The sequence below is a fragment of the Phaseolus vulgaris genome, chromosome 1 (assembly GCF_000499845.2).
Source record: "Phaseolus vulgaris cultivar G19833 chromosome 1, P. vulgaris v2.0, whole genome shotgun sequence".
In the NCBI taxonomy this organism is placed as follows: domain Eukaryota; kingdom Viridiplantae; phylum Streptophyta; class Magnoliopsida; order Fabales; family Fabaceae; genus Phaseolus; species Phaseolus vulgaris.
In genome coordinates, this window is record NC_023759.2 from 24026483 (window position 1) to 24053075 (window position 26593).

Here is a 26593-nt window from a genome sequence, read left to right on the forward strand (position 1 = left end):
TTAAAAAGAAAAAAGTAATTAACATTTGTAATTCAAATATTTCAAAGAGACATTTATTTAGTCTGGTTTTGGCATACTTATCCCTTAATATGGAGACTTAACAAAGTACATTATGGAATACTATATTCCATTTTAAACTAAAGAAAGAAATTACAAATAGCTAATTGAATTTTTAACATGATGTCTGAACTTCTAAATTCAGATGCTAGAATACTAATAGATATAATCATTCCTTGAAATCGAGCATTTTGTTTAGTGCAGTAAGATAAGCCTCTACACTGGAAACAACAACATCTACTCCTTTTCCAATCCCACTATAAAAAGAAAAAAATTGAAATATTAGATGTGCATGTGGGGAGTTAGCAAGAAATAATATACTAAACAATCAAATTTTGATTAACAATACCTAAATGTGGGATAAACAATGTTTCCAGTAGAATTATATGAGTGCGCATTCTCTTTATGAATTACAACATGTACAGTTGCAATTGCATCAGTGCCTTCTGTGATTGTATTTAGTGAGTACTCAAGTACTTTCACAGCTTCCTGCATTAAATATTAAATATTGTAAACATTCCATTATAAAAATATATTTACTGATAAAAAAGAACTTAATTAGAATATCAATATATATTCATGTGATTGCAAGAAATGTTCTTTTTATATATAAAAACATCTTTGCATAACTTAGTTAGATACTTAAAAAAATGAAATTAGAAACATTGAACTTCCAAGAACTTCCATGTAGGATGATATAAACATAATTTACACTATCTTATACATAACTTTCTAGCCTATATAATGTTTGGGAATAGAAAAAGTTCATCAAAGTATTTGATTGCATACCAATAGATTTCAAATAGCATACTATAGAAAAGAGTAAATACTTATATGTAGTAAGAGACGTAATAAAAAGGAAAACAAATAAAAAAGTTGGAACTTGTTAAAGTCGATATTACCTTCACAATGAGATCGACAGCCTTAAACGCTGAATCCACTGGTCCTTTTCCAACGGAACAAGCAACGTGTGTGGTACCGTTAATTGTAACAAGTTCAATAGTTGTTGATGAAAAATTCATAGTTCCACAAGTCACCTACGTTGATGATAGATATTCATTATTTTTTCTTCTTTATCTGTTTTCTATTATTGTATCAAACATATATAGTTTAAAATTAATTTCATTCTAATTTACCTCCAACCCACAAAGCTTCCAAATAGGTTCTACATCACAAACTTGATCTGATACCAATGCTTTAAGGTCAACATCGGTAACTCTCTAAGAAAAAAAATATTTAAGTCACACATTAGTTCAAGATGATTCTAAAGAAAAAGAATAGAGTAAATATAATTAATATTGACCAACTTAATTATTTGATATAATATTATTAACTATATATATATATATATATATTATATTCACAAATGATATTACGAAGTGGACATTAAGCCTAACTCAACTCCATAAAACCAGCTCATGGGGTGAGGTTTGCACCCACTTATATATTTCTCATCTCTAGTCAATGTGAGATCTCCAACACACACCCCTCACATCGAGAGTGACAACTCGTGCGTGGGACAAGATATTATGGGTGGTCCGATAACGGCTCGATAGCAGGTGGCACGATAGGCCCAACAAACACTCGCTAGAATAGGATCGAAATTGCTCTAATACTGTATTATGAAGTGGACTTTAAGCCTAACTCAACCCCATAAAATCGGCTCATGGGGTGAGGTTTGCACCTACTTATATATTTTTCATCTCTAGTCGATGAGGACATTTCATTGTATATAAGTGTGTGCAAACCTCACCTCATGAGTCGGTTTTATGGGGTTGAGTTAGGCTTAAAGTCCACTTTGTAAGAGCTCTGGTTGCTACATCTACATTTATCTATGGGTGAAGTTATTGCTCCCTCACAAGATCTTTGTTCATTTTACCATGTTAGTTCATCAGATAATTCATCCTTTAATAGAGTTTACTCTCTCATTACACAACAAGAGAGGCAAGTTTTTGGTGATCAATCCAAGGCAATCATTGCTACTAGCAAAGGAGGTTATAAAAACAATGCTACGACCTATGACATGGGTTGTGGACATGGAAGAGGAAGCTATGGAAAAGAATATACTTCCAAATTTGCAGTTATTGTGGAAAGACAAGGCATTCAAGGCTACAAAAGATTGATTGGAAGGCTTATGTATCTCACTAATACCCGACCTGACATAACATTTTCTGTGCAACAACTTTCTCAGTTTCTTGCTAAGTCTACAATTGCTCACTATAATGCAACGATTAGAATTCTCATATATATCAAAGGGATTACAAGTCTTGGTCTATTTTTCTCTTCCACTACCTTTGTTCATCTCAAAGCCTTTTGTGATAGTGATTGGGGCACCTACAGTGGTTCAAGACAATCAGTGACTGGTTTTAGTGTGTATCTTGGGAATTCTCTCATATCTTGGAAATCAAAGAAGCCAGGAACAATATCAAAGAGTTCTTGTGAAGGTGAATACAGGACAATGGCCACTGTTACATGTGAAATTCAATGGCTAACTTATCTTCTTCAAGATTTCAAAGTTTCTTTTGAGCACCATCTCTTTTATACAGTGACAATGACTCAGCACGATACGTTGCAGCAAATCCAGTGTTTCACGAGCGTACAAAACATATAGAAATAGATTGTCATGTGGTCCAGGAAAAATTAAAGAAGGGTCTCATCCATTTGCTTCCCATTTCCATCACAAAGCAACTGGCTGATATTTATACCAAAGCTTTAAGTCCTCAATCTTTTAAGAATATTTGTTCCAAGCTGGGTCTCATCAATATTTGCTCCCCAGCTTGTGGCGAGGTATTAAAGGATACAGATACCAAAGTTATAGAAGGATCTTAATATTAATTGGGTGTCTTTTATAATTATCAGTTGTTTCTCTTTATAGAGGAGAATAATTGAATGTATTTTCTAATTATCAGTTGTTTCTCTTTATAGAGGTGAATAACATTTATTTTGTCTTTGTGTGTTGATCCGGTCGGTCATCGGTAGTTGATGACGTCAGCAGAAGATGATCACGTGGGCCACTCGTAGGGTGACGCGTGGACCGGGTGACAGAGAGATCAGGGAGCAGATCATCCAAAGAGGTGATCGGTGGTCAGTAGCCAAGTGGCCACCGACAGATCAGTCGGCAGAGAAGTCAGGGGACAGATCACCCAGAACGGTGATCGGTGGTCAGTAACCAAGCGGTCACCGACAGATCAGTTCCCAGATGAACACCTGGGGGCAGAACGCGAGAAGCAGTAGGGCACTGATCAGTCATCGAGTGCATGGTCATCGGGGTCTCATGTTACACGCAGTTAAGCTAGGAATGAGGTTCCCAGCGAAAGTGTTACGCACGGACCTCGCATGAACATATCTCATAGAATTGTGCATGAGGGTGGCATGAGGGAGCTAGCGAGCTGGTCAGTGATTGGCGACTCCCTCAACCCGTTACGTGCATGACATCGTGAAGGGGGAATCGTCAACGCCAGAGAGCAATGCTTGGTGAGTGTGCCTAGACCAGCCACACCTGGCGTTCTCCTGAGAGTATGCGATTTACCCAGATAAAAGGAATGCGCTAAGTTACTCCGCAAGGGAATAACTTAGGCACACAGAGAGAAGTGCTAGAGCCCCTCAAGTAGTGACACGTGTGTGGTTAGTTGCATGCCTCCACGTGTCATCATCTGAGAGGGGCGCGGTCCAGACAAAGGTGCACTCCGTACCCCTAAAGTTACAGACAAGCGCAGAAACACGCAGACACTCCCGTTTTACTGATTCTGGAGGTACGTTGCCACAGAAAAGCACAACAGGGTTTTGACACATGCTAGAGAGGCATAACAGAATTCTGTTAGGCGCAGATACAGGGGGAGGCATAAAAGAGAATCAGAGGGAGATTGAGAGGAGAGTTTTTTACACGCTGTTTTTACACACGTTATTTCTCTAGTGATTCTGTGATCTAACTTGAGCGTCGGAGCGCCACCGGCCGCAGAGGCGCCACTGTGTCTTTTTCAGGTTCTCAGAGAGGTTATCTGTGGAGCGGACTTGGAGGGCACGTGGTGTCAAGCTGGTGAGGAAGATCGTGACGAGGCAACGCTCTTGCGCTAAGTCAACAGGCAGGATCATGTGTTATGATTCTAGTATTTAATTATTGATTTTTTCCCTCTTTAGTTAAACTCTAGAATGAGTGTACTACTTGTATATATTCAGACCATTTGTTTTTATTTTAAGAACAAGAAAAAAGAGATATTCATTCTCATATCTTTTACCTTCCTTTTGCTCTTTTGTTCATCTTTGTTCTCTTTTATTCATTTATGTTCTATTTCATAATATGGTATCAGAGCACTGATTAGAGCTCTGGTTACTACATCTACATTTATCTATGGGTGAAGTTGTTCATCCCTCACAAGATCTTTGTTCATTTTACCATGTTATCAGATAATTCATCATTGAATAGAGTTTACTCTCTCATTACACAACAAATGAGGCAAGTTTTTGGTGATCAATCCAAGGCAATCATTGCTACTAGCAAAGGAGGTTATAAAAACAATGCTACGACCTATGGCATGGGTGGTGGATATGGAAGAGGAAGCTATGGAAAATAATATACTTCCAAAATTTGCAATTATTGTGGAAAGACAAAGCATACCATTGATACATGCTATAAAAAGCGTGGTTTTCCACCTCATTTCAAATTTAAAAATCACAACCATCATCAGAGTCATGCAGCTTTTCACAATACAAATTTTAATAATAATGAGCAGAATCATGAAGGTTCAAAGTTAGAAGTGGAGTCTCAACAAATTGGTTTTACTCCTGAGCAGTATCCAACATTGTTAGCTCTTTTACAACAGGTCAAATCCAGTGACAATGTTTCTAGTCAAGTCTTTGTTATTCCTTCCAACATGACAACACAAATTGTTAATAACTTTATTTCTTCTTTTAGCTCTTGGATTATTGATAGTGGTGCTACTGATCACATTTGTTCATCCATAACTTACTTCACTTCATATCATCAAATTGATCATATTTATGTCAAATTACCAAATGGAAATCAAGTCATTGTCAATTATTCTGGAAGTTTTTTTCTCAATCAAAATCATGTCATAAACAATGTTTTGTATATTCCTTGCTTCACTTTTAATCTTCTTTCAGTAACAAAATTGATTGATAGAATATCTTGTGTTCTTACCTTTGATTCTAATGGTTGTCACATTCAAGACAAAAACTCCTTGAAAATAATTGGTTATGCTAAGATGCAAGATAGACTTTATATACTCAGGATCCCAACTTACCAGAAATTTCAAATTAAACCTCTTGAATCTACACACATCATCAATACTGTTAATGTCAATGCTAGTGATCTAGAAACCCTTTGGCATTTTTGATTAGGTATATTTCAAATAAATGTATTGATGTTATCAAGAATAAATTTCCTTGTGTTAAATATAACAAATCTTTTGTTTGTGATGTTTGTCATTTTGCAAAGCAAAAAGGACTTTGTTTTCCTATTAGTACATCTAAATCAAAAAAATGTTTTGATTTGATTCATGTAGATGTTTGGGGACCATACTCAATACCATCAATTCATGGTCATAAATATTTCTTGACCATAGTTAATGACTATTCGAGGTACACATGGATTTTTCTTTTGAAACAAAAATCTGAAGTTGTTAATGTTTTGGAAAATTTTAGTTATTTTTGTTCAAACACAGTTTGAGACAACAATAAAAATAATAAGAAGTGATAATGGAACTGAATTTTTCATGACTAAATTTGTTGTCAGTAAAGGAATAATACATCAAACATCACGTGTCAATACTCCACAACAAAATAGTATAGTTAAAATCAAAACAAATGGTCTGAATATATACAAGTAATACACTCATTCTAGATTTAACTAAAGAGGGAAAGAATCAATAATTAAATACTAGAATCATAACACACAGACAAAATAAAGGTTATTCACCTCTATAAAGAGAAACAACTGATAATTAGAAAAGACACACAATTATTCCCCTCTATAAAGAAAAACAACTGATAATTATAAAAAACATCCAATTAATATTAGGATCCTTCTATAACTCTGATATATGTATTTAAAAGAAAAAATAAAAATAATTATTAACCTTTTTTTTCTCGGCCATTGCTTTGAAGTTTTGAAATACACTCTCAACTTCATCCTCCTTGAGTTCATAACCAAGCTGAAAAGGAAGAAAATAGGTCATGAAACAGAAAAACGATACTTTCCCTTTGAGTATATACTACACAAATAGCTGCATACCTCTTTAAGTCGGGTTTTCAAAGCATGGCGTCCACTAATAGATGTGGAAGTGTAAACGAAGGAAAAAAATAAGTTATAATTTGATTATATAAAATTTAAGATAAAAGTTAATTGATCAATTATTACTAAACTACAAATAAAAATAATAAACCATAAAAACTGATACCGCATTGAAACAAGTGTTTTATAGACAAAAGGTCAGAATATGGGATAAAAGAGTGTGAGAAAATGGCATACCTTAGCTTCCCTAGTACCATAGTAGCTTCATTGGACCTTTCATAACCAATATCTTCTGGAGAAAGTATTTCATATGTGCCTCTATGCTTTAACAATCCATCCTACAAACCAGAAATCAAAATAGAGAAAAACAACAACAATACAATAGAAAAAGTTTAAGAGTAATCAAATGTATGTTTTAGGTAACAAATAGAATAGGCATTAACAAAATCAAACGCAGCAGGGTGGCATTTAAGTCCACTAACCTGATGAATTCCACTTTCATGGAGAAATGCATTATGACCTACAATAGCTTTGTGTGGCTGTAAATGCATACCCGAGCACTCTTCAACCTGTTGAAAAAATATTTATAAAATTTTTAACTTAACAAAGGTATCTTAAAGGAAGAAAATATTCCAAAAATGAATTAATAGTGTAATAATATAAAACCATCTTGCTGGTCTTCAGGATGTGCTTTGTATTAATTCCAGTATATAAACCACCTAAAACATGATCTCCCCTGCATCTTAGGGCCATCACAACCTTTAATAAAATAAAATAAAACGAGTTAAAGTATATTAAAAAGATGAAATTAAGTTACTGAGATCATTTACCAATAATAAAATTGCAAATGTGAAGGAAGTTGTTCTAGTTTGCCAACAAATCTTGCATGCAAATCTCCAAAACTTTGATAATAATTAGAAAATGGCGTAAAACTATGCTTAAATAGCATGTATTATAAAAAATAGATGAATGATACTAACCTCTTCTAATGCAGCATTACCAGCCCTTTCACCAATCCCATTAACTGTTACTTCTAATTGCCTTGCGCCAGCACGTGTAGCCTGAAAGTAATTAAAACTTAGTAAAATTGATTATGAATATTTGTTATTGATTACATTAAAACAGTGTATGTGTGTACAGAAATACCTCTATTGTGTTTGCAGTAGCATGTCCAAGATCATTATGACAGTGAACCGCGATAATAGCCTTTTCAATTCCAGGGGTATTGGCTTTTATATCAGCAATCAGTTTTCCAAACTCGAATGGCATTGTTATGCCCACAGTGTCTGCTACCACCACAGTTGTTGCCCCAGCTTCGATAACATCTCCAAATATTTGATAGAGGAACTCTCTATCCGATCTACTCCCACAGAAGTAGTTGTCAAAACAGTTATTTTGCAAGAAGTCGACTGTGAAAATATTATTTTCTGTAATTGGAAATATGCCAATACAAAATGGACTAGTAGTGTAAATAGACAAACATCCTGCATATGTATATCCAATATCAACACACATCTATCTTCCTACAAGGATTGCCACTTGCCACCCAACAACAATCTGATATGTCGGGTGAGGGAAGGACAAATCTGTAAACTATGGGAACTAGGGAAGCACTAATTTGGGAAGTGAAACTGAAATAATTAATCAAATCAAAGAAATGGAGGGCAAGTACAGAAAAACATATCTATAGGGACAAGACTTCATTCACCTTTTCTTTTTGAGCCACAAGCAACAAATGAAATTCTTTTACTTGATTGACTCTACTTTATTTTTCTTTCTCCATATCAACATATTTTTCTTCCAATTCTGTAAACCTTCTTTCCATGTTATCAAATTTTGCTTTAACACTCTCCAATTGAGATACCATGACACTCCTTTCATTTAGAAGATTGTGTTTTTCATTATTCAATAAATTGCACAATTCTTTGCCTATTTTTCAATAACATGCTAATCTAAATACATAAGAGTGAGAAAATATGAAATCTAATCCTTATTTTTCCAACTTGAACCAACCAATTTTTTGCCTGTTTTCTAATTAATCATAGTCAACACAACCACTTTCAACACACTTTTTATTGTTCTGTTTTATATTTAGAGAGTATCGTACTTTTTTTTTATCAGCAAAGAATTAATTAAATTAATGGGACACTTCAAGGGTGTCCCAACCCTTATACAAGAACCACCACTCCTTCCCTCATGCTTACAAATCAAACCCAAAATTAATAATTAGCATGGTACAGAGGAGATTGCAAAACAAAGGTTTTGTTTCACTATTCCTAGTAAGGCATGAGCTTGAAAGCTTAGAAAGCCTCACAAGGATAGTAACAAAACTACACCTTCAAGTCAGCCTTAACATCTGTTCTTCTAAACTATGATATAACAGAAACCCATCTGATCCGGTCGGTCATCGGTAGTCGGTGACGTCAGCAAAGGATAGCCACGTGGACCGTTCTTAGTGGAACACGTGGGCCAGTGAAGTAGATGAGTCATTGAGAAAGTCACCCGGAGGGGGGGGGGGTGATCGGTCATCAGGGGACGACGGTCAGAGAGGATGCGCGATCAGCGCCTGGAAGCAGAAGGTGTGGCGCTATGGTGCACCGATCGGTCGTCTGGTGTGAGCGATCGGTCGTCTGCATTTGCTTGATAATTCACTTTTCCTTGTGGGATCGATATCCGTCATTAGGGACAAATTATTACTTCTGACAACGCGGTGCACGTGCCATAGAAAGTCGTCAAGTTTTTGGCGTCGTTGTTGGGGAACAAGTTTGATTTGTTAAGTATAGTTTCCTAAATATTGTGAATATTTGAATTGTTTTGATTTGTTTTTATTGTGTTTATTTTTTTCAGATTTTTTATTTTGTTTTTATTGTTTTATTCTTAATTTTTTTATTTACCTTTTTATTTATTTATTTATTTTCTTATTTAATTTGAATTTTCTTTTAATTGTTTATTTAATTGGAATTTATTTCTCTTTCTTTTTCAATTTAAAAAAAAAATATAAAATATAAATATTCGGTTACTGTCTATGATTTTTTATGCTAACCCTTAAATTGGAGACTACGCCAAACACCAACGGCCTAGACACTTTTCTAGCATTGTAATACCTACTACTAATAAGGCTTTGGAGATGAAGCTTGCGTTCCTCACCCTCATTAGTACTAATCAATTCACGGTGATGGATCATTAGGATCCCTGATCCTGCCTGTTGACCAGAACGCAAGAACCTTGCCTCGTCAAAGGTAGCTTCCTCTGGATCGGCTTTGCACCGTGTTAGCTTCCGTCCTTCACCTTGATTCACCTCAAGAACCTGCAAAAGACAGAACGGCGCCGATCGCGCTCTGACGCTCAAGTCAGCGACTGAACCACCAAAATACTAAGAGGAAAACTATGAACTTCAGGAACCGTGCAATATTCTCTCTCAGCGTACTCTAGTTCTCGCAAGCGTAAAAGAAGTATTCTGAAACGCGCGTACCTCAGAAGTTCGTTAGAATCTCTTATATACCTGTGCACTTTCTCTCTCCTGACGGTTACACATCTGGACATGTGGCTCGCATCCAGCTGTACACGTGTCATCATCTGGAGCATCCTCTGCTTGAGCGTCACTTCTTACTCTTCAGGCTTATTCGACTAAGTTATCCATGCAAGGAGTAACTCAGTGTATAGCTGCCTTGGAGCGCAATCTCTTCTGTGTGGCGAGTACGGGTGTCATTATACACACCTTCCCTGTGGTCTCGTCGGTCGCCATCATGATCTGCTTCACTTGCTTCATCGTGCATGCCCGGGTAAGCTGTTCCCTAACTTCAACCTCTGGCCAGCTAGGGAATGACCATATGACGACTTCATCCTCCGCTTCGAAAGCCTTGAACAAGCTTTCCTGATCTTTCGGCGATGTCCTCCTTTCGGCGATCTCTGATCACTTGGTCGTCTGGGTTCGCATCCGGCGACTACGTCACAAACCTGGTGACCGTCGGTTTAGGTATGCTAGAGATCGGGGCACGCCAACTTAGCGACTGGCGACTACACGAGCCCCCCAACTTCCTTCCCTTCTGCCAGCCAGGTGTCCCGTTCAACACGCCTATATTATAGCTTGCTGCCACGTCATCACTTCCGACTACCTGGGCGGTACACAAGCCCCCCAGTCTTAAGCGAAGACTTGTCCATCGAAAAGACTAAGAGGTCACATCACTGCCGATCTACGTGGCGCTGGCACGAAATTCCAAACGTTCGTACCCTCTGCTTTTCTGACGCTCCACCAAACCCCTTTTTCCAATCGCCCGACACGTGGCTTCATCAATGGTCATCTTCTGTTGTCGTTTGCGCTTCCGAAAACGTTTGAAAAACCCTTAAACCCTTTCATTTCCACTGTTTCATCATCTCTCTGCATTCTCAAACGCTCTAAGTTTTCTCTGCGAACCCACGACGCTCCTCAACTCTCTCAATTTCCAACTCCCTTCAACGCTCATCTGGTCATCGAAAGGTACCTCTTTTACTTCTTTTGTTGATATTTGCTGCATTTTAACCGATTCGCATCATCCATTACCTGCCTGGTGCATACGTTTTGGGTTGTTTTCTCCTTTTCTTCCCTCTCGCAACTTAGGGCTTCGTCTTTCATTACGTTCGTCACAACGAACTCCCGTTCGTTCGTTTTCCTTTCTTCGTCCTCAATCGAGTCGTTCTCTGTAACCTTTGTTCATCCTTTTTCCTTTTTCCTTTGCAGTTCCTGCGATGGCTCGCACGAAAACCACCGCGAACCCTCCTCCTCCATCGCGAAACCCTCCACCCCAAGCGCATAACCGACCACGAGCATCTGGTGCTCCTTCTACCCAGGCTGAGAGGCCTGCAACTTCTCACACCAACCTCGCTCAGGCAACTCCACCAGTCACTGGAGGAGCCTCCATCCCCACACAAGACTACAAGAAGCTCTACCCGTGGGCCACCCCAACTTTGCTGAAAGAGACCTCTTCAGTAAAATCTGCGTTGGCGGTGCTACGGTTGAAGAAAGGGGACGAACCCAACCTCTCGTTCCACAAGGAGCATGACGACAAACTAATGGTGCTGCCTTGCCCTCCCGACGTGCCAATCTGCGCGAATGACAAGGGGAACAACGGCGAGTTGTTCTGCTTCGTTTACACCACCCTATTCAAGAAGGTGAAACTCAGGTTTCCCTTCACCCGTTTTGAACGAGAGCTATTAACCGAGCTTAACATTGCCGCTGCCCAGCTCCATCCCAACAGCTGGGCATTCGTGCGGGCATTTTAAATCATGTGCGCGCACTTGGGACTACCGGCCTCGGTAGACGTCTTCCTTTTCTTGTTCGAGGCCAAGAATCCTGGAGACTGCCCCTGGGTGAGCTTAAACGGGATTGCTGGGAGATCGATCCTCTCAATCTTCCAGCAATCTTACAAAGACTGGAAAGGAAAGTTTGTCCAAGTGCGCCAAAACGATCAAGACCCCTCGCTGCTCGATGGCTTCCCCTTGTACTGGGTAAACAAGGGAAGTAAGGACTCAAAAGAAAACTTCAGAAGGCCAAGAAGTCCTGACAACATGGGCGAGTTGGACAAGGACCTCTGCCTTTTCTGGAAGAGGGTGGCTGATGCCCAGATCAACTTTCCTACTTCTTCAATAATCACCTTCGAATTCCTCGAGGACCAACTCGAGGCCCACATCGGTAAACCCCACCTCACCATCAAATTTACCAACTTAGCATTTTTCTCCGTTCTACTTTGGCATTCCGTTATTAACTTATGTGCTGTTTGTGTTACTCCTGTACAGACATGCTTGTATCTTCTGCTTCTGTTTTAATTGCTCACCTATCTCTTGCCCTGTGCAGATAACATGCTGGGAAAAGGCAAAATGGCTGAATTGAGGGCGATCGCCTGAACTCACAAACTGGTGGCGGGCTCCCAAACCGTACCAAACTCGGTAGTGGAGATCGCCGCTGCCCAGGGTAGATCGCCTCCTCAAGGCCCAGCTCCTCCAGAGACACTGCCCGCCCCTCAACGAAAAAAGCTCATCTTAAGGAAACCAAAGAGGAAAACTCCTCAAGTGGTTCAAGAAGATGAGGATGAGGATGATGAGGCGACTAAGGACGGCCTTGTCTCCAAAAGGAAAAGGGTGGCACCTTCTTCACCACCCGCTCTCCCAACACCAACACCGCCCTCTCCCCCAGCTGCAACACCGCCCTCTCCCCCAGCTCCAACACCGCCGGTCCAAGCAACACCCTTGGTCGTCGCGCTTCCTGCGGTTGAAGGCAACGAGCCCAACTTCATGGAGAACCCTCCTAGTGCCTCCACGCCGTTCGTATCTGCTGGAGAGGGTCCTCCTTCAACCGCCTCAATTGCTGAAGCCGCACCAGGTGGGGATGAAGGCGCTCACAACTCACCGATACTCATAACCGAGTCCCCCACTTCACCACCACGCCAGAAAGCCCCCCTTGCTCAACCAATTCAAGAGGGTGGTGGTGAGAGTCAGCACCAGGCTCCTTCAGCACCCCCACCAACAGCAGCTGCAAGCCTTCCCCCCTTGGTCAAAGAAGTCTGGGGGCCCTTCACAGCTAAACTCAAAATGATGCTAGAGGACCTCCCCTCAATCATAACAAAGGCTGTGAAGAGCTCGAACAAAAAGCTTCAGGACGAGATCTCAACACTCCAGGAGGAGAATCGCCTGATAAGGATTGAGGCAGAAAAACTGTCTTGCAATCTGATGATGGCAGAGATCGATCACTCAAGGGTGGAGGACGCCATGAGTGCTGAGCTGAGGGTTGCACGCAAGGAGGCCTCCGATCTACGCCAGAAACTGCACCTCCTAGCTCAAGAGAAAATCGAGCTGGAGAGTAAGCTCCGTGGCTGAGCTCGCCGAGGCTAGAGAGGAAAACAAGAAAACTATTGCAGAGCTGGCCCAGGCGCGGGACGAAGGAAAAAAGGTTGCTGAAGACCTTGCTCAAGCTCGTGGGGAAACTGAAGAACTGAAGAAACGAGCTGACGAGCTGAAATAACAAACTGAGGAGCTCAAGCAACAAACCGAAGAGCTCGAGCAAAGCTCCGCCCAAGTCCTTGCCGCCGGGTTCGACGCCGCCCTGGAGCAAGTCGCTTGCCAGTACCCCGAGCTCGACCTCTCCATGGTGTCAATATGCAACGAAGTGGTGGATGGGAAGATCGTGCCTTCTGAAGATTAACCGCTTCCCTCCATCACTTATTTCCTGAGATTTGTCTGCCTATTTCTTTTTGCACGATCTTTACTTGTAATTTTCTTTCCTTTGTATTCGAACTGGTACAGCTTTTATTATAACTTCTTCCACTTTTGCACATGGTTTCTCTGTTTACTTTGCTTTTCCTTGTAGAAACCGCTTAAACAAATTAACTTAGCGATTCTGCGGGCTCAACCGTTTACTCACTGCTTCAAACTCGAGCAAACTATCAATCTTACATCAATTCATCAACTGTTAACTCAAAGTAAAAACTTGAGCAACTCATTAACCTTCAAGCGACGACATTTAGCATAACTTGCAAACTTTAAGGCAATTAACTACTTACTAGGCAACAGGTTTTAACTTAAACTGGTATTACAATACAGTTCACCTGATCTGCCTGACAAGGTTAGCCTTTACTCCTGTCTTCGCCTGGAATTCTTCTGATCGCCCTAGGGTTCTGGCGATGTAAGATTTCTTTGCCTTCATAACTTGGCCATTGTTCCCTCATCTGGGGGGTATAGGCGCCCTTCGGATCCTTCTCCACCGCCCTGAGTTTTAGAACAATAAGCCGGATAGCGAGGTGTTCTCTTTGAACCTACCTTAGCTATCCTTGAAACTTCTTCCACCCTTCACACCATACCTGAACTCGTTCAAGACGAGAAGGATTTTATCTGGCCTGAACTCGCTCGACGGCGAGAAGGACTTTATCTTGCCTGAACTCGCTTGACGGCGAGAAGGACTTTCTCTCGCCTGCGCTCACTCAACAGCGAGGAGGACTTTCTTCTTTCTCGCCCGCTCGCTCAACGGCGAGGAGGACTTTTCTTGCCTGCACTTGCTCAAAAGCAAGGAGGACTTTTCTCTTCTTCATAACTTGATCATTGCTCCCTCATCTGGGGGTAGAGGCGCCTTTCGGATCCTTCTCTACCGCCCTGAGTTTCAGAACAATGATCTGGTCTTACTGGGTCAATATTGATGTTTCGCTTAAAGGGGAAAAAGGCATTTTCCTTCCCTTCCTGCCGTTTAAGGTCACAAACACCCCTGACCTTTCAGTTCATCTTGCCTGAACTCGCTCGACGGCGAGAAGGACTTTATCTGGTGCCTCAACTTGCTCAGGGTGTACATCTCCTCCCCCCTGGATGCACTGAGGACTTTATCTCGCCTGCACTCGCACGAGGGCGAGGAGGTCTTTATCCGGTGCCTCTACTTTGCCCAGGGATTACATCTCCTCTTCCCTGGATGCACTGAGGGCTTTTAATCTGTTCTCGCCTCAAACCGCGCGAGGGCGTTGAGGTCATTAATCATTACTGGTGCCTCCGATCGCCGAAAAACGATGAGGACTTTAAAACTTTAACTGTGCCGCCGATCGCCGAAAAGCGATGGGGACTTAAAAACTTTTAGAAAGCATGCTGCATAACTTCAAACTTGCCTTAAATCACGTACGAGTGATAAGGTCTTTTTCTAAATCTTTCGAAACAACAAGCATGCAATCTTAGAAACGTTAAACTTTGAAAACTCTTCTTTATTGGGTGGCCTCATTAAAAACCCTCCTTAGGGAAAAAAGAGTGCCCCCTTCAAACTGTTTTAATTGAAAGCTTGCAAATCTCTTCGTGCTTGTTTTTACTTACAAAGCTTTAACTGTAATATAACTTGAGGTGTGTGGCGTTCCAAGTGCGAGGAATCGCCCCTCCTTCCAACGTTTCTAAGCGGTAGGCGCCGTTCCCGAGCGCCTCGGTTATTCTTAACGGTCCTGTCCACTTAGGCGATAACTTGTTTTCCATCTCGTACTGGTGGGCCTTCCTCATCACCAGGTCGCCTTCTTTAAACTGCCTCGGCATCACCTTCGAGTTATATCTTCGTTCAATCCTCCTTTTCACTGCCTCGGCTTTTACTCTCGCCTCCTCCCTGACCTCATTCAGCAAATCCAGATTCAACCTTCTTTCTTCATTCGAGTCTTCTGCTACAAAGTTCTGGAATCTCGGCGAGCTCTCCTGGATTTCCACTGGAATCATTGCGTCGCATCCATAGACCAGGCTAAACGGGGTCTCATGGGTTCCTGACTGCTCGGTGGTGTGGTACGCCCAAACTATGCGGGGTACCTCCTCAGCCCACGATCCCTTGGCTTTCTCTAGCCTTCTCTTCAAGCCTCTTAGCAACACCCGATTGGCGGACTCTACTTGGCCATTTGTCTGAGGGTGCTCGACGGATGTAAATACTTGTTGAATTCCCACCTCTTCGCACAGCTTCTTCAACAGGTGACTTGCAAACTGAGTCCCGTTGTCTGACACCAGGCGCTTAGGCACACCAAACCGGCACACGATGTTCTTCCACAAAGCTCTCGATCTTGTGTGCGGTGATCTGGGCTACTGGTTCTGCTTCGATCCAGTTGGTGAAATATTCAATTGCCACCACCAAGTACTTCATCTGCCTGATCGCCAATGGGAAAGGTCCCAGAATGTCGATTCCCCACGTATGAAACGGCCAAGGGCTGTAAATCGACTTTAACTCTTCTGGAGGCGCTTTGTGCCAATCGGCGTGCTGCTGACATTGCTTGCAACACTGTGCATACTTCTTGCAGTCCTCCCTCATTGTTGGCCAGTAGTAACCTGCACGGAGGGTTCTTGCAGCTAGAGCTCGACCCCCGACGTGACTTCCACATATCCCTTCATGGAGCTCGGCCATGATTCTTGTACATTTTTCTCCGTGCACACATTCCAGGAGTGGGTGTGTGAACCCAAATCTATACAACTCGCCATCAATCATTGTGAACTTGCTGGAGTTCTTCTTTATCTTCCTAGCCTCCGTCGGATCCAGCGGGAGAAGGCCATCTGCCAGGCATCGCTGGTACTGTGTTATCCACGTGTCTGGCTCATGCGTAGCGCAGACCTGCGTCATGTTCACCCTCTCCCCCCAACATGCTCTTATTCTCGACGATCTTAAGGTTTCCTGAGTCAAAGACCTGTGACTCCTCGCCGCTTTCTCCGTCGACATGCTTATTTGATGAACCAGGTGGTCTGCCACAAATGCTCTAGGCGTCTTCAGAGTTTCTTGGATCACCGTCCTCTGCCTACCCCCCTTGCCCGAACTGGCAAGCTTAGCTAGCAAGTCTGCTCGGGCATTCTGCTCTCTAGGCACATGCACCACTTCAAACGAGACAAAGGAACTCTTCAACTCCTGCACATACTCCAAGTAAGCCGCCATTTGTGGATTCTTGGCCTGGAACTCGCCTGTTACTTGTCCCATGACCAACAGCGAGTCACTCTTAGCCATCAGCACCCTAGCCCCATCTCCTTGGCCAGCAAGATTCCGACGATCAGCGCCTCATATTCTGCTTGATTGTTGCTGGCTTTGAAGGCAAACCTTAGGGACTGTTCAATCAGCACACCGTTGGGCCCTTCCATGATGACTCCAGCACCGCTACCCTGCTGGTTCGACGATTCGTCCATCAAGAGCACCCAACGAAAATCATCCCCCTCAACTCGTGCTGCTTCTGACGAGAGCTCGACCACAAAATCGGCGAAAATCTGCCCCTTGATCGGACCTCGGGGCTCATACTTGATGTCGAACTCCGACAGCTCCACCGCCCATTTCACCATCCTCCCAGCTACATCAGGCTTCTTCAGAACTTTATGGATAGGCAAGTCGGTCATCACCAGTATTGTAAAACTGTGAAAATAGTGGCGCAACGTCCTCGCCGAAAATACCACAACCAGTGCAGCTTTCTCCAAGGCCTGATACCTCACCTTTGGGCCTTGCAACACCTTGCTGACGAAATAAATAGGCTTCTGAGCCTGGTCTTGGTCTTGGGTGAGCACCGCACTCACCGCCCTCTCAGTCACAGCAAAATACAACCTGAGAGGGGTTCCCACCAACGGTTTGCACAAAACCGGCGGGCTTGCCAGGTACTCTTTAAGCTTGACGAAGGCCTCTTCACACTCCTTCGTCCAGGCAAACTTATTGTTTCGCCTTAAACACTGGAAGTACGGATGGCCTTTCTCTCCGCTAGCCGATACGAAACGAGACAGGGCGGCCATCCGACCTGTAAGTTGCTGCACCTCCTTCACGGTAGTCGGGCTCCTCATCGCCAAGATGGCAGCACACTTATCAGGATTTGCCTCTATTCCTCTTTCAGTTAAGAGGAATCCCAAGAACTTCCCTGCCTCCACGCCAAAAATGCACTTCTCGAGGTTCAGCTTTAACCTAAACTTGGCAATAGTGGTGAACAACTCCTCCAGGTCCGCAACGTGCTTGCTCTTTTCTGGCGAGGTCACGACCATATCATCCACGTACGCTTGCACATTCCTTCCCAGCATTGGTGCAAGTACCCTATCCATCAATCTTTGGTACGTGGCCCCCGCGTTCTTCAGCCCGAAGGGCATCACCTTGTAGCAGTAGCACGATCTCTCGGTCATGAAGGCGGTCTTTTCTTCATCCATGGGATGCATCTTTATCTGGTTGTACCCCGAGAAGGCGTCCAGGAAACTCAGCAACTTGCACCCTGCAGCACTGTCGACCAGGGCGTCTATGCTTGGCAAAGGATACGAATCCTTTGGGCAAGCCTTGTTCAGGTCAGTGAAGTCGACGCACATGCGCCACTTCCCATTGCTTTTCTTCTCCAGCACGACATTAGCCAACCACTCAGGGTACTGGACTTCCCTGATATGGCCTGCGGCGAGGAGCTTCTGTGTTTCATCCCTGATCGCCTGCCTTCTCTCCTCGTTAAACTTCCTTCTTCTCTGTCGCACTGGTCTGACCTGGTTGTCCATTGCTAGATGGTGGCACAAGAAGTCGGGGTCGATTCCCGACATGTCTGAAGCACACCATGCAAAAGCATCCAGATGCCGCTCTATCACCTTGGCGATCTGGTCCTGGAGCTCAGCCTCCAAGGATCTTCCCAACTTGAAGACCTTTCCCCCGATCTCGCTTTCGAGCCACTCCTCGACGGGTTTGGGTCTAGCTTCCCTGGCGATCACCGCTCTGGCGATTCCCAGTTCCCTCGCTTCCTCTGGGCGGTTCCTCACCTCTTCTTCCCGATCGGCGTTCTCTCCCTCAGCCTCAGCATCCAGCATGGTGACATCGCCTCCAGCGGCCACCTCCATCGCCGCATCAACAACTCGCCATTCTGTTGGCTTGGGCTTCACACCGGGAGGAGGCGTCGTTGTGATGTAACTTACTGACCTCTTATTCTTGAGGCTATTCTCATAGCATTTCTTCGCTTCCTTCTGGTCAGATTTGATGGTAATCACCACCCCCTCCATCGACAGCAACTTCACCTTCATGTGCCTGGTTGAGGGCACAGCTCCTATTCTGTTGAGTGTTGGTCTTCCCAACAGAATGTTATATGCTGAGGGAGCATTCACGACGAGGTACTTGATTTTCTCCGTCCTCGAGTCCGCCTCATCCGTGAATGTAGTTCTTAACTCGATGTACCCCCTGACCTCCACCTGATCGCTAGCAAACCCATACAAGCACCCTCCATAGGGCCTCAACTGGTCAAGGGGCAATTGCAGCTATGTGAAAGTCGGTCAGAACATCACATCTGCCGAGCTTCCTTGGTCCACCAGTACCCGGTGGACCTTCCTTCCCGCCGTGACAAGCGAGATAACTATGGGATCGTTGTCATGAGGCACAACGTCCCTGAGATCTTCTCTTGTGAACGTAATGTCCACGTCTGGCGAGTGATCCTCGAACATGTCCACCGTCATCACAGACCTTGCATATTTCTTCCTCTGTGACGCGGTGCATCCACCACCCGAAAAACCCCCAGCGATGGTGTGGATCTCTCCATGAGTGGGCATCTCGTGCTACTGAGCCTCACCACCCGCCGGCTGGGAGCTCGACGCGCCCCCCGTCCTCCTGTCCAGCAGGTAATCATTCAGGAAACCGCTCTTGACCAGGTCGTCGAGCTAGTATCCCAATGCCAAACATGAATCGACGGTGTGACCAAAACTCTGGTGGAATTCGCACCAGGCGTCTGGTTTTGGTCCTAACACCTTGTCGCCCACTTTCTCGGGTGCCTTGAACCTGGCTGCTATATTGGGGATGGCGATCAGGTCTGCCAATTCCATGACAAACTTATGTTTTGGCGGGCGATTGTACTCCCTGGGGCGCCCTGGGCCCCTGCCCTTGTTTTTCCTTGGATCATAAGGATGGCGAGTCCTTTGATCCCTCTTGGCCGCCGCTGTCTCCAGCACCCTCTATGGCTGGATCCTGGTCTGGGCACGTGGCCTAGCAGGGGCCACGCTCCCTCTCTTCTCGGCGACTTCACTTTCGTCGGCGATGTGGGCCACCGCAAGTCGCCTAACCTCAGCGAACGTGGCGGGGTGAGCCCTGATCAGCGCCTCACAGAAAGGTCCCGACAGCACGCCCTTTTTGAAGGCGTCTACCAGCTTCTCCTCGTCCTTGGCTGGCGAGCGGACCATCTGCGCTCCAAAGCGATTCAAGTAGTCCCTGAGGGACTCTCCCTGGTATTGCCTTATGTCGAACAGGTCGTGATCTGATCGGTCATCGGTAGTCGATGACGTCAGCATCAGAGAACCACGTGGACCACTCGCAGGGTGACACGTGGACCAGGTGGCAGAGAGGTAAGGGGACGATCGCCAAGAGAGGTGATCGGTGGTCAGTAACCAAGTTACCACCGACAGATCAGGCGGCAGAGAGGTCGGGGGATAGATCACCCAGAATGGTGATCGGTGGTCAGTAACCAAGTTACCACCGACAGATCAGGCGGCAGAGAGGTCGGGGGATAGATCACCCAGAATGGTGATCGGTGGTCAGTAGCCAAGTGACCACCAGCAGACCAGTTCCCAGACTCGCGCCTGGAGGCAGAGCGCGAGTAGCGAATAAACACTGATCAGTGATCGGGGTATTGTCATCGGGGTCTCGTGTTACACGCAGTTAAACTGGGACTAAGGTTCCCAGCGAGAGCGTTACGCATGGACCTCGCATGAGCACACCTCAAGGAATCATGCACGAGAGTGGCCTGAGGGAACTAGTAAGCCAGTCGGTGATTGGTGATTCCCTCAACCCATTACGTGCGTGTCATCCTGAAGGGTAAGTCGCCTACGCAGAGAGTAACGTTTGGTGAGTGCGCCTAGACCAGCCACACCCGACGCTCTCCTAAGAGTATGCAATTTACCCAGATAAGAGAAGCATCCTAAGTTACTCCGCAAGGGCGTAACCTAGGCAGACAAAGAGAGGCGCTAGAGCCCTTCCAGTAAGTGACACGTGTGTGGTTAGATGTGAGTTGCAGGCCTCCACGTGTCACCATCTGAGAGGGGCGCGGTCCAGACAAAAGAGCACTCCGTACCGCTAAAGGTACAGACAGGTGCAGCCAAGCGCAGACATGCGCAGACTCTCACGCTCCCCATTGCTGATTCTGAAGGTACGCTTTCTCTGAAAAGCATGACAGGGTTCTGACACATGCCAGAAAAGCATAACAGAATTCTGTCATGCCCAGAAGCAGGGAAAGGGAGATAAGATAGAGAATCAGAGTGAGAGTGAGGAGGGAGAAAAAAGATAGAGAGAAAAACAGAGTGCAAGTTTTTCTGATACACACGCATTTTTACTAAGTTTCCAGTTTCTGGTGGTTCTGTGGAACTAACTTGATCGTCGGAGTGCAAACGGCCGCTAGAGGCGCCGTCTGTGTATTTTGCAGGTCACATTTCGAAGACATCTGAGAGAGAGAGTTCAGAAGGTGATTCTTCAGGAGACACAGTCGCGAAGACAGGGCAGAAAAGTGTTACGAAGCGATTCACCCACGTTCAAGTTGCCGGCAGGATCAGGTCGTAAGACACCCTAGGTGGCGCTTTGTTCACAATGTACTACTCGACGAAAATCTTCGAAAACTGCTGGAAATTGGTTATGTGACCTGTAGGCAGGCTCACAAACCATTCCAGCGCTGTTCCCTGGAGCGTGCTCACAAACATTTTGCAATACAGAGCATCCGAGCCTCCTGACAGCATCATCTGCGTGTGGAACGTGGTGAGATGTGCCTCAGGATCCTCCACGCCGGTGAAAGTAGCCTTCACGGGTACCACGCTCGCAGGGATAGGCGTGTCTGTGATCGCCTAAGCAAATGGCATAGGGAAAACGCGAGGTGGCGACGACGGTGCGACCTCTTCAGCGACTGGGCGGCCTCTCTGCTCCTGAAGAGCTTGGCGCAACTCCTCAGTAACTTTGCTGAGCTCTTCATTCCTGGCCTGAGAGGCAACTAGGTCCTCATGCATCTTTGCCTGCTCTACGCGCGAGGCCTCCACGTTTGCCTGTAGTGCACGCATGATCTCCATCATCTGCGCCATGGTCATGGCGCCTTTAGCAGCAACTGGCACAACTGGACTTGAACGGTTGCTTCTCATCTTTCTCATGAAAACTCAGCAAACCAAAGTTCGACGAACAAAATCTCCTTTAGCAACGATCGATCCAACGAACAACCGGCTAGAAGTCCCCAAACTCCCTAAGGCCTTCGCAAACACAACTACAACAGCACGCCGATAGATTCGGACGTCGAAACCTTCACAGAAACTTGCAACTTCACCTCAGATCCTCCACTTCTTCAACAAGCCCTCGATTCCCTAACCAGAAACGCAATCAAACAGAAACACACCGAACGCCCGATTGAACACCGCGCGAACGGCAAGAAACTCCAAGAAAAACTATCGAAAGCTTGAACGAACGGTGGAAAACCTCACACTACCGATTAAAACCCAAACGAACGGCAGAAACCTCGATTTCACCGAACAAAACTTGAACGAACGGTGGGAAACTCGAACTCACCGAACAAAAGCGTGAATGAACGGCGGAAAATGGTTGCACCAGCACACATCCACACAGAAACTGTAGAAACTCCAAGAACTCACGCTGTGGATAGGGACAGGTTTTACACGGCCCCACGGTGGGCGCCTGATGATCCTGCCTGTTGACCAGAACGCAAGAACCTTGCCTCGTCAAAGATAGCTTCCTCTGGATCGGCTTTGCACCGTGTTAGCTTCCGTCCTTCACCTTGATTCACCTCAAGAACCTGCAAAAGACAGAACGGTGCCGCTGCGGCCGATCGCGCTCCGACGCTCAAGTCAGCGACTGAACCACCAAAATACTAAGAGGAAAACTAAGAACTTCAGGAACCGTGCAATATTCTCTCTCAGCGTACTCTAGTTCTCGCAAGCATAAAAGAAGTATTCTAAAACACGCGTACCTCAAAAGTTCGTTAGAATCTCTTATATACCTGTGCACTTTCTCTCTCCTGACGGTTACACATCTGGACACGTGGCTCGCATCCAGCTGTACACGTGTCATCATCTGGAGCATCCTCTGCTTGAGCGTCACTTCTTACTCTTCAGGCTTATTCGACTAAGTTATCCATGCAAGGAGTAACTCGGTGTATAGCTGCCTTGGAGCGCGATCTCTTCTGTGTGGCGAGTATGGGTGTCATCATACACACCTTCCCTGTGGTCTCGCCGGTCGCCATCATGATCTGCTTCACTTGCTTCATCGTGCATGCCCGGGTAAGTTGTTCCCTAACTTCAACCTCTGGCCAGTTAGGGAATGACCATCTGACGACTTCATCATCCGCTTTGAAAGCCTTGAACAAGCTTTCCTAATCTTTCGGCGATGTCCTCCTTTCGGCGATCTCTGATCACTTGGTCGTCTGGGTTCGCATCCGGCGACTACGTCACAAACCTAGTGACCGCCGGTTTAGGTATGCTAGAGATCGGGGCACGCCAATTTAGCGACTGGCGACTACACGAGCCCCCCGACTTCCTTCCCTTCTGCCGGCCAGGTGTCCCGTTCAACATGCCTATATTATAGCTTGCTGCCACGTCATCACTTCCGACTACCTGGGCGGTACAATCCCCATACACACATGACTATGTTTTATGAATTGGTGGGAACTATGTGTTTTCAATCAGGTGATCTTGAGAGTGTGTATATGTGTTTGTTTCCATTTTCTTTGACAGGAAAAACAAAGGAGTGGCTTAAATCACATCCTCAAAATAAAATTATGACCCAGCAGATTGAGCAACTAACCGCACAGATGGCCAAACTACCTCAAAAGTTGCATGCGGTTGACTCATAAAAGTCATAATACCTATCATGTGTGATTTTTGTGGAAGTGATCATCCTAATGGTCACTGTTCTTATCAAACAACTCACCTAAAGCCAAGGTAAATTATATGGACAATCAAGGAAGGAAAGGTGGTTTTTCCAACAATTATTCTCAAGGTTGGAAAAATAATTGAAATCAAAATTTTGGGTGGAAACAAGACTATAGTTGATCCAACAAGCAAGGGCCTTTCCAATAGTAGCAACAATCTAATTATCCTTCCATACGTGAGGATGAGTAAAGTTGAAGATGCTTTATCAAAGATTGTAAGCTCGCAGGAAAATAACATAGCCACAATTAGGAGTATGGAGATCTATATGAGACAGATGGTCAAACAAATTGCACAAATTGCAGAAGGACAAATTGACCAATTCTCAGCCAACACCACAACCAACCCTAAGGAGCATTGTAATAAAATCACTACTAAGTGATAAGAGAATAAGAGAGGGACATAGTGAGATGGTGAAGTTTAAGGAAGAAAAAGGAGAAAATAGAAAAGAGGGAGGAAAATATGAATTTGAAGAGAGGAGAATTTCAAAATAATTATTCCATTCTCTTATGTCTGTTAAAAAAGAAAAGAAAAGATTTTTTTTCCTGATAAATTGCTTCCAAAAAATTATTTTGCAGGATGGTCGAGAAAAAAACATTCTTTAAAGGAATTAGAAGGAAGATGTGTTGCTTTGAAGAAACGAATGGAGAGCCGAAACCTAGAAGTAGTTCTTTGAAGCTGAAAAACTTGCCAAAGAAATTCAAGGATCCAGGGAGTTTTAATATTCCTGTGTCAATAAATGATTTATTTGTTGATAATGCCTTATTGGATTTAGGGTCAATTATAAATTTGACGCCATTAACCATGTTAAGACAGATGGGTGACTTGGAGGTTAAACCCACCAAGATATAGTTACAATTGGCTAAAAGAACTGTGAAACATCCTTATGGTGTGGCAGAAGATGTCCTTATGAAGGTAGAAAAATTCATGTTCCCCATGAATTTTGTTATCTTAGACATGAAAGAAGACGAGGAGGTCCCTTTGATTCTCGACAGACCTTTTATGAAGACTGCTAAAGTCATAGTGGATGTGGATAAAGGAGAACTTATAGTAAGGTCTGAGGATGATGAGGTAAGATTTAATCTTTTTGATGATGTAAATAACTGTATTGTAGATAAGGATGGGAGACAAGAGAAAAATTCAAAAGATGCTGAACAAATGGAGGGTTGAAAGCTAAAGGAGAAAGTTCCACCTCAGGAAACGCTAAGGACAAAAGAAGATCAAGACAATCAAAGGAAGCCAATGAAAGAAGAGGAGTATCGACCAAGACAACCTATCATGCTCAACGCGGGTAGGGGGAAAGGAATGAAGACGAAGAAATTGTGGGTCATTAAGAAATTAAAGCTGGATGGAATAATTGAAGTGGAAGAGCCGTATTCAAGGAAAATGAAAGTGATAAAAAAGCACAGGCCAAGCGGAACAATTATCGCCCTTGATAAAAACTATCGTCAAGCTATATGACATTAAATAAAGTGCTTACTAGGAGGCAACCTAATCCACTTTTTTTATGTTGTTTTGTTACCTTTGTTGATTTTATTTTTCAAAATCATGTTTTCTTGCAGGAAGTCTCGCCCAAGCGAGTTAAATCTCACTCAAGCGAGAAAGTTATGAAAAAAGGGGTGCTCTCGGGAGTTATCTCGCTCAAGCGAGTTTTACGACGAAAATGGTGTTCAACATTTGAACGATTTGATCGACTACTACGATTACAACCTCGTCCACGCCAATTTTATTTTTTTTGTTCATTTGTTCTCTCTTTTTATTGTTGTTTCCATGACCACGACCTTCGCGTCAATGCCCTTTTCCTCGGTTATGTTGCACGTATATCACCTTGTCTTCCTTGACGGTCATCTTTGTTTGTAGGGCTTTTCCGAAAACTAATAATTATTTACCATTTAAATTTCTAAATAATATGACGGTTTTTAGTGTAATGTTAAGAAAAATAAGGTTATCTGCGTGTAGAAGAAAACTTGGGTTTTCTATTATAGTTTTGAGATATCTTGGTATTGGGAGAAAGTAGTTTGATTATAAATGTATGTAAGAGGAAAGAGAAGAGAGGAACCTGGCTGCATCCTCAGCACCGAACTCAATGTCACGACAACCCAAACTGCGAGCGAAAGCGACCATTGTGCGAGCTATTTGAAGAACCTCTTCTTTAGTCTTTCGAAGCTTGTACTCCATGTGAATGGGGCTGGTGGCGATGAAGGGCAAAAGCCTCGGCCTCTTCGCCTCCTTCACAGCCTCCCATGCAGTCCTAATGTCCTTCTCATTGCACCTGCACATCGCAACAATCACCGGAACGTACCCATCATCCTCGCACTTCCTCCCAACTTCCTGCGCTATCATCTTCACGCCATTGAAGTCCTCCTGTGATGCACAAGGGAATCCAGCCTCGATCACGTCCACGCCCAGCTTCACCAGCTGCCGCGCGATCCGCAGCTTCTGCTCGGCGGTCATGGCGGCGCCGGGGGCCTGCTCGCCGTCGCGGAGGGTGGTGTCCAAAATGCGGACGTAGGAAGGGTCCGGAATGTGGCCCGGGATATACTCGGGGCGGGAACGAGAGCGAGAGCCGTTCATTGATGCAATTTGATTCAGAGGAAAGGAGCTTTGGAGTGAGGAAGAAGAAAATGTTTGTATTCTCATTTATAATAGTAAGTATTTTTTATGTTTTTTATTAATGTTTTTCTAAAATACTTTTCAGCTCTTATCAATGCAATCAACGTTTTAAGAAAAATAGTAATAAAAATTAACACGTGCAAAATTAAAAGTCAGAATTGTGTGGTGCTGCAAACTGCAATAAGCACCCTCGTGATCCGTGCGCCAATATTATATTTGAGAAGTGATATATTTCAAATTTGCTAGATTTACGATCTTATCCTTTTCCTAAAATTTACACTTTGACAAAAATAACCATATGATAAAATTACAAATTATATATTAGAAGTTAGAACA

The 26593-nt window shown here is 44.1% G+C and overlaps 1 protein-coding gene across 1 annotated transcript; it reads right to left on the reverse strand.

Annotated features, from left to right (window-relative positions):
- Positions 1-26317, reverse strand: LOC137813799 (probable 2-isopropylmalate synthase). The gene is made up of 12 exons (XM_068616231.1): positions 25704-26317; positions 7454-7667; positions 7288-7368; positions 6974-7066; positions 6790-6876; positions 6545-6645; positions 6308-6341; positions 6153-6227; positions 1194-1277; positions 960-1094; positions 407-546; positions 1-314 (listed from the first exon to the last, which is right to left on the reverse strand). The coding sequence occupies exons 1-12, from the start codon at positions 26282-26284 to the stop codon at positions 227-229; spliced, it is 1713 nt and encodes a 570-aa protein (XP_068472332.1). The 5' UTR covers positions 26285-26317; the 3' UTR covers positions 1-226.
- Positions 26318-26593: the final 276 nt, after the last annotated feature.

Coding starts and splice junctions, on each gene's coding strand:
- LOC137813799 (XM_068616231.1), bottom strand. CDS start 26,284: ATGAGAATACAAACATTTTCTTCTTCCTCACTCCAAAGCTCCTTTCCT. Junction 7,668..25,703: donor GGTGCTGAGGATGCAGCCAG/GTTCCTCTCTTC, acceptor CTGTGGGAGTAG/ATCGGATAGAGAGTTCCTCT. Junction 547..959: donor CTGTCGATCTCATTGTGAAG/GTAATATCGACT, acceptor TATTTAATGCAG/GAAGCTGTGAAAGTACTTGA.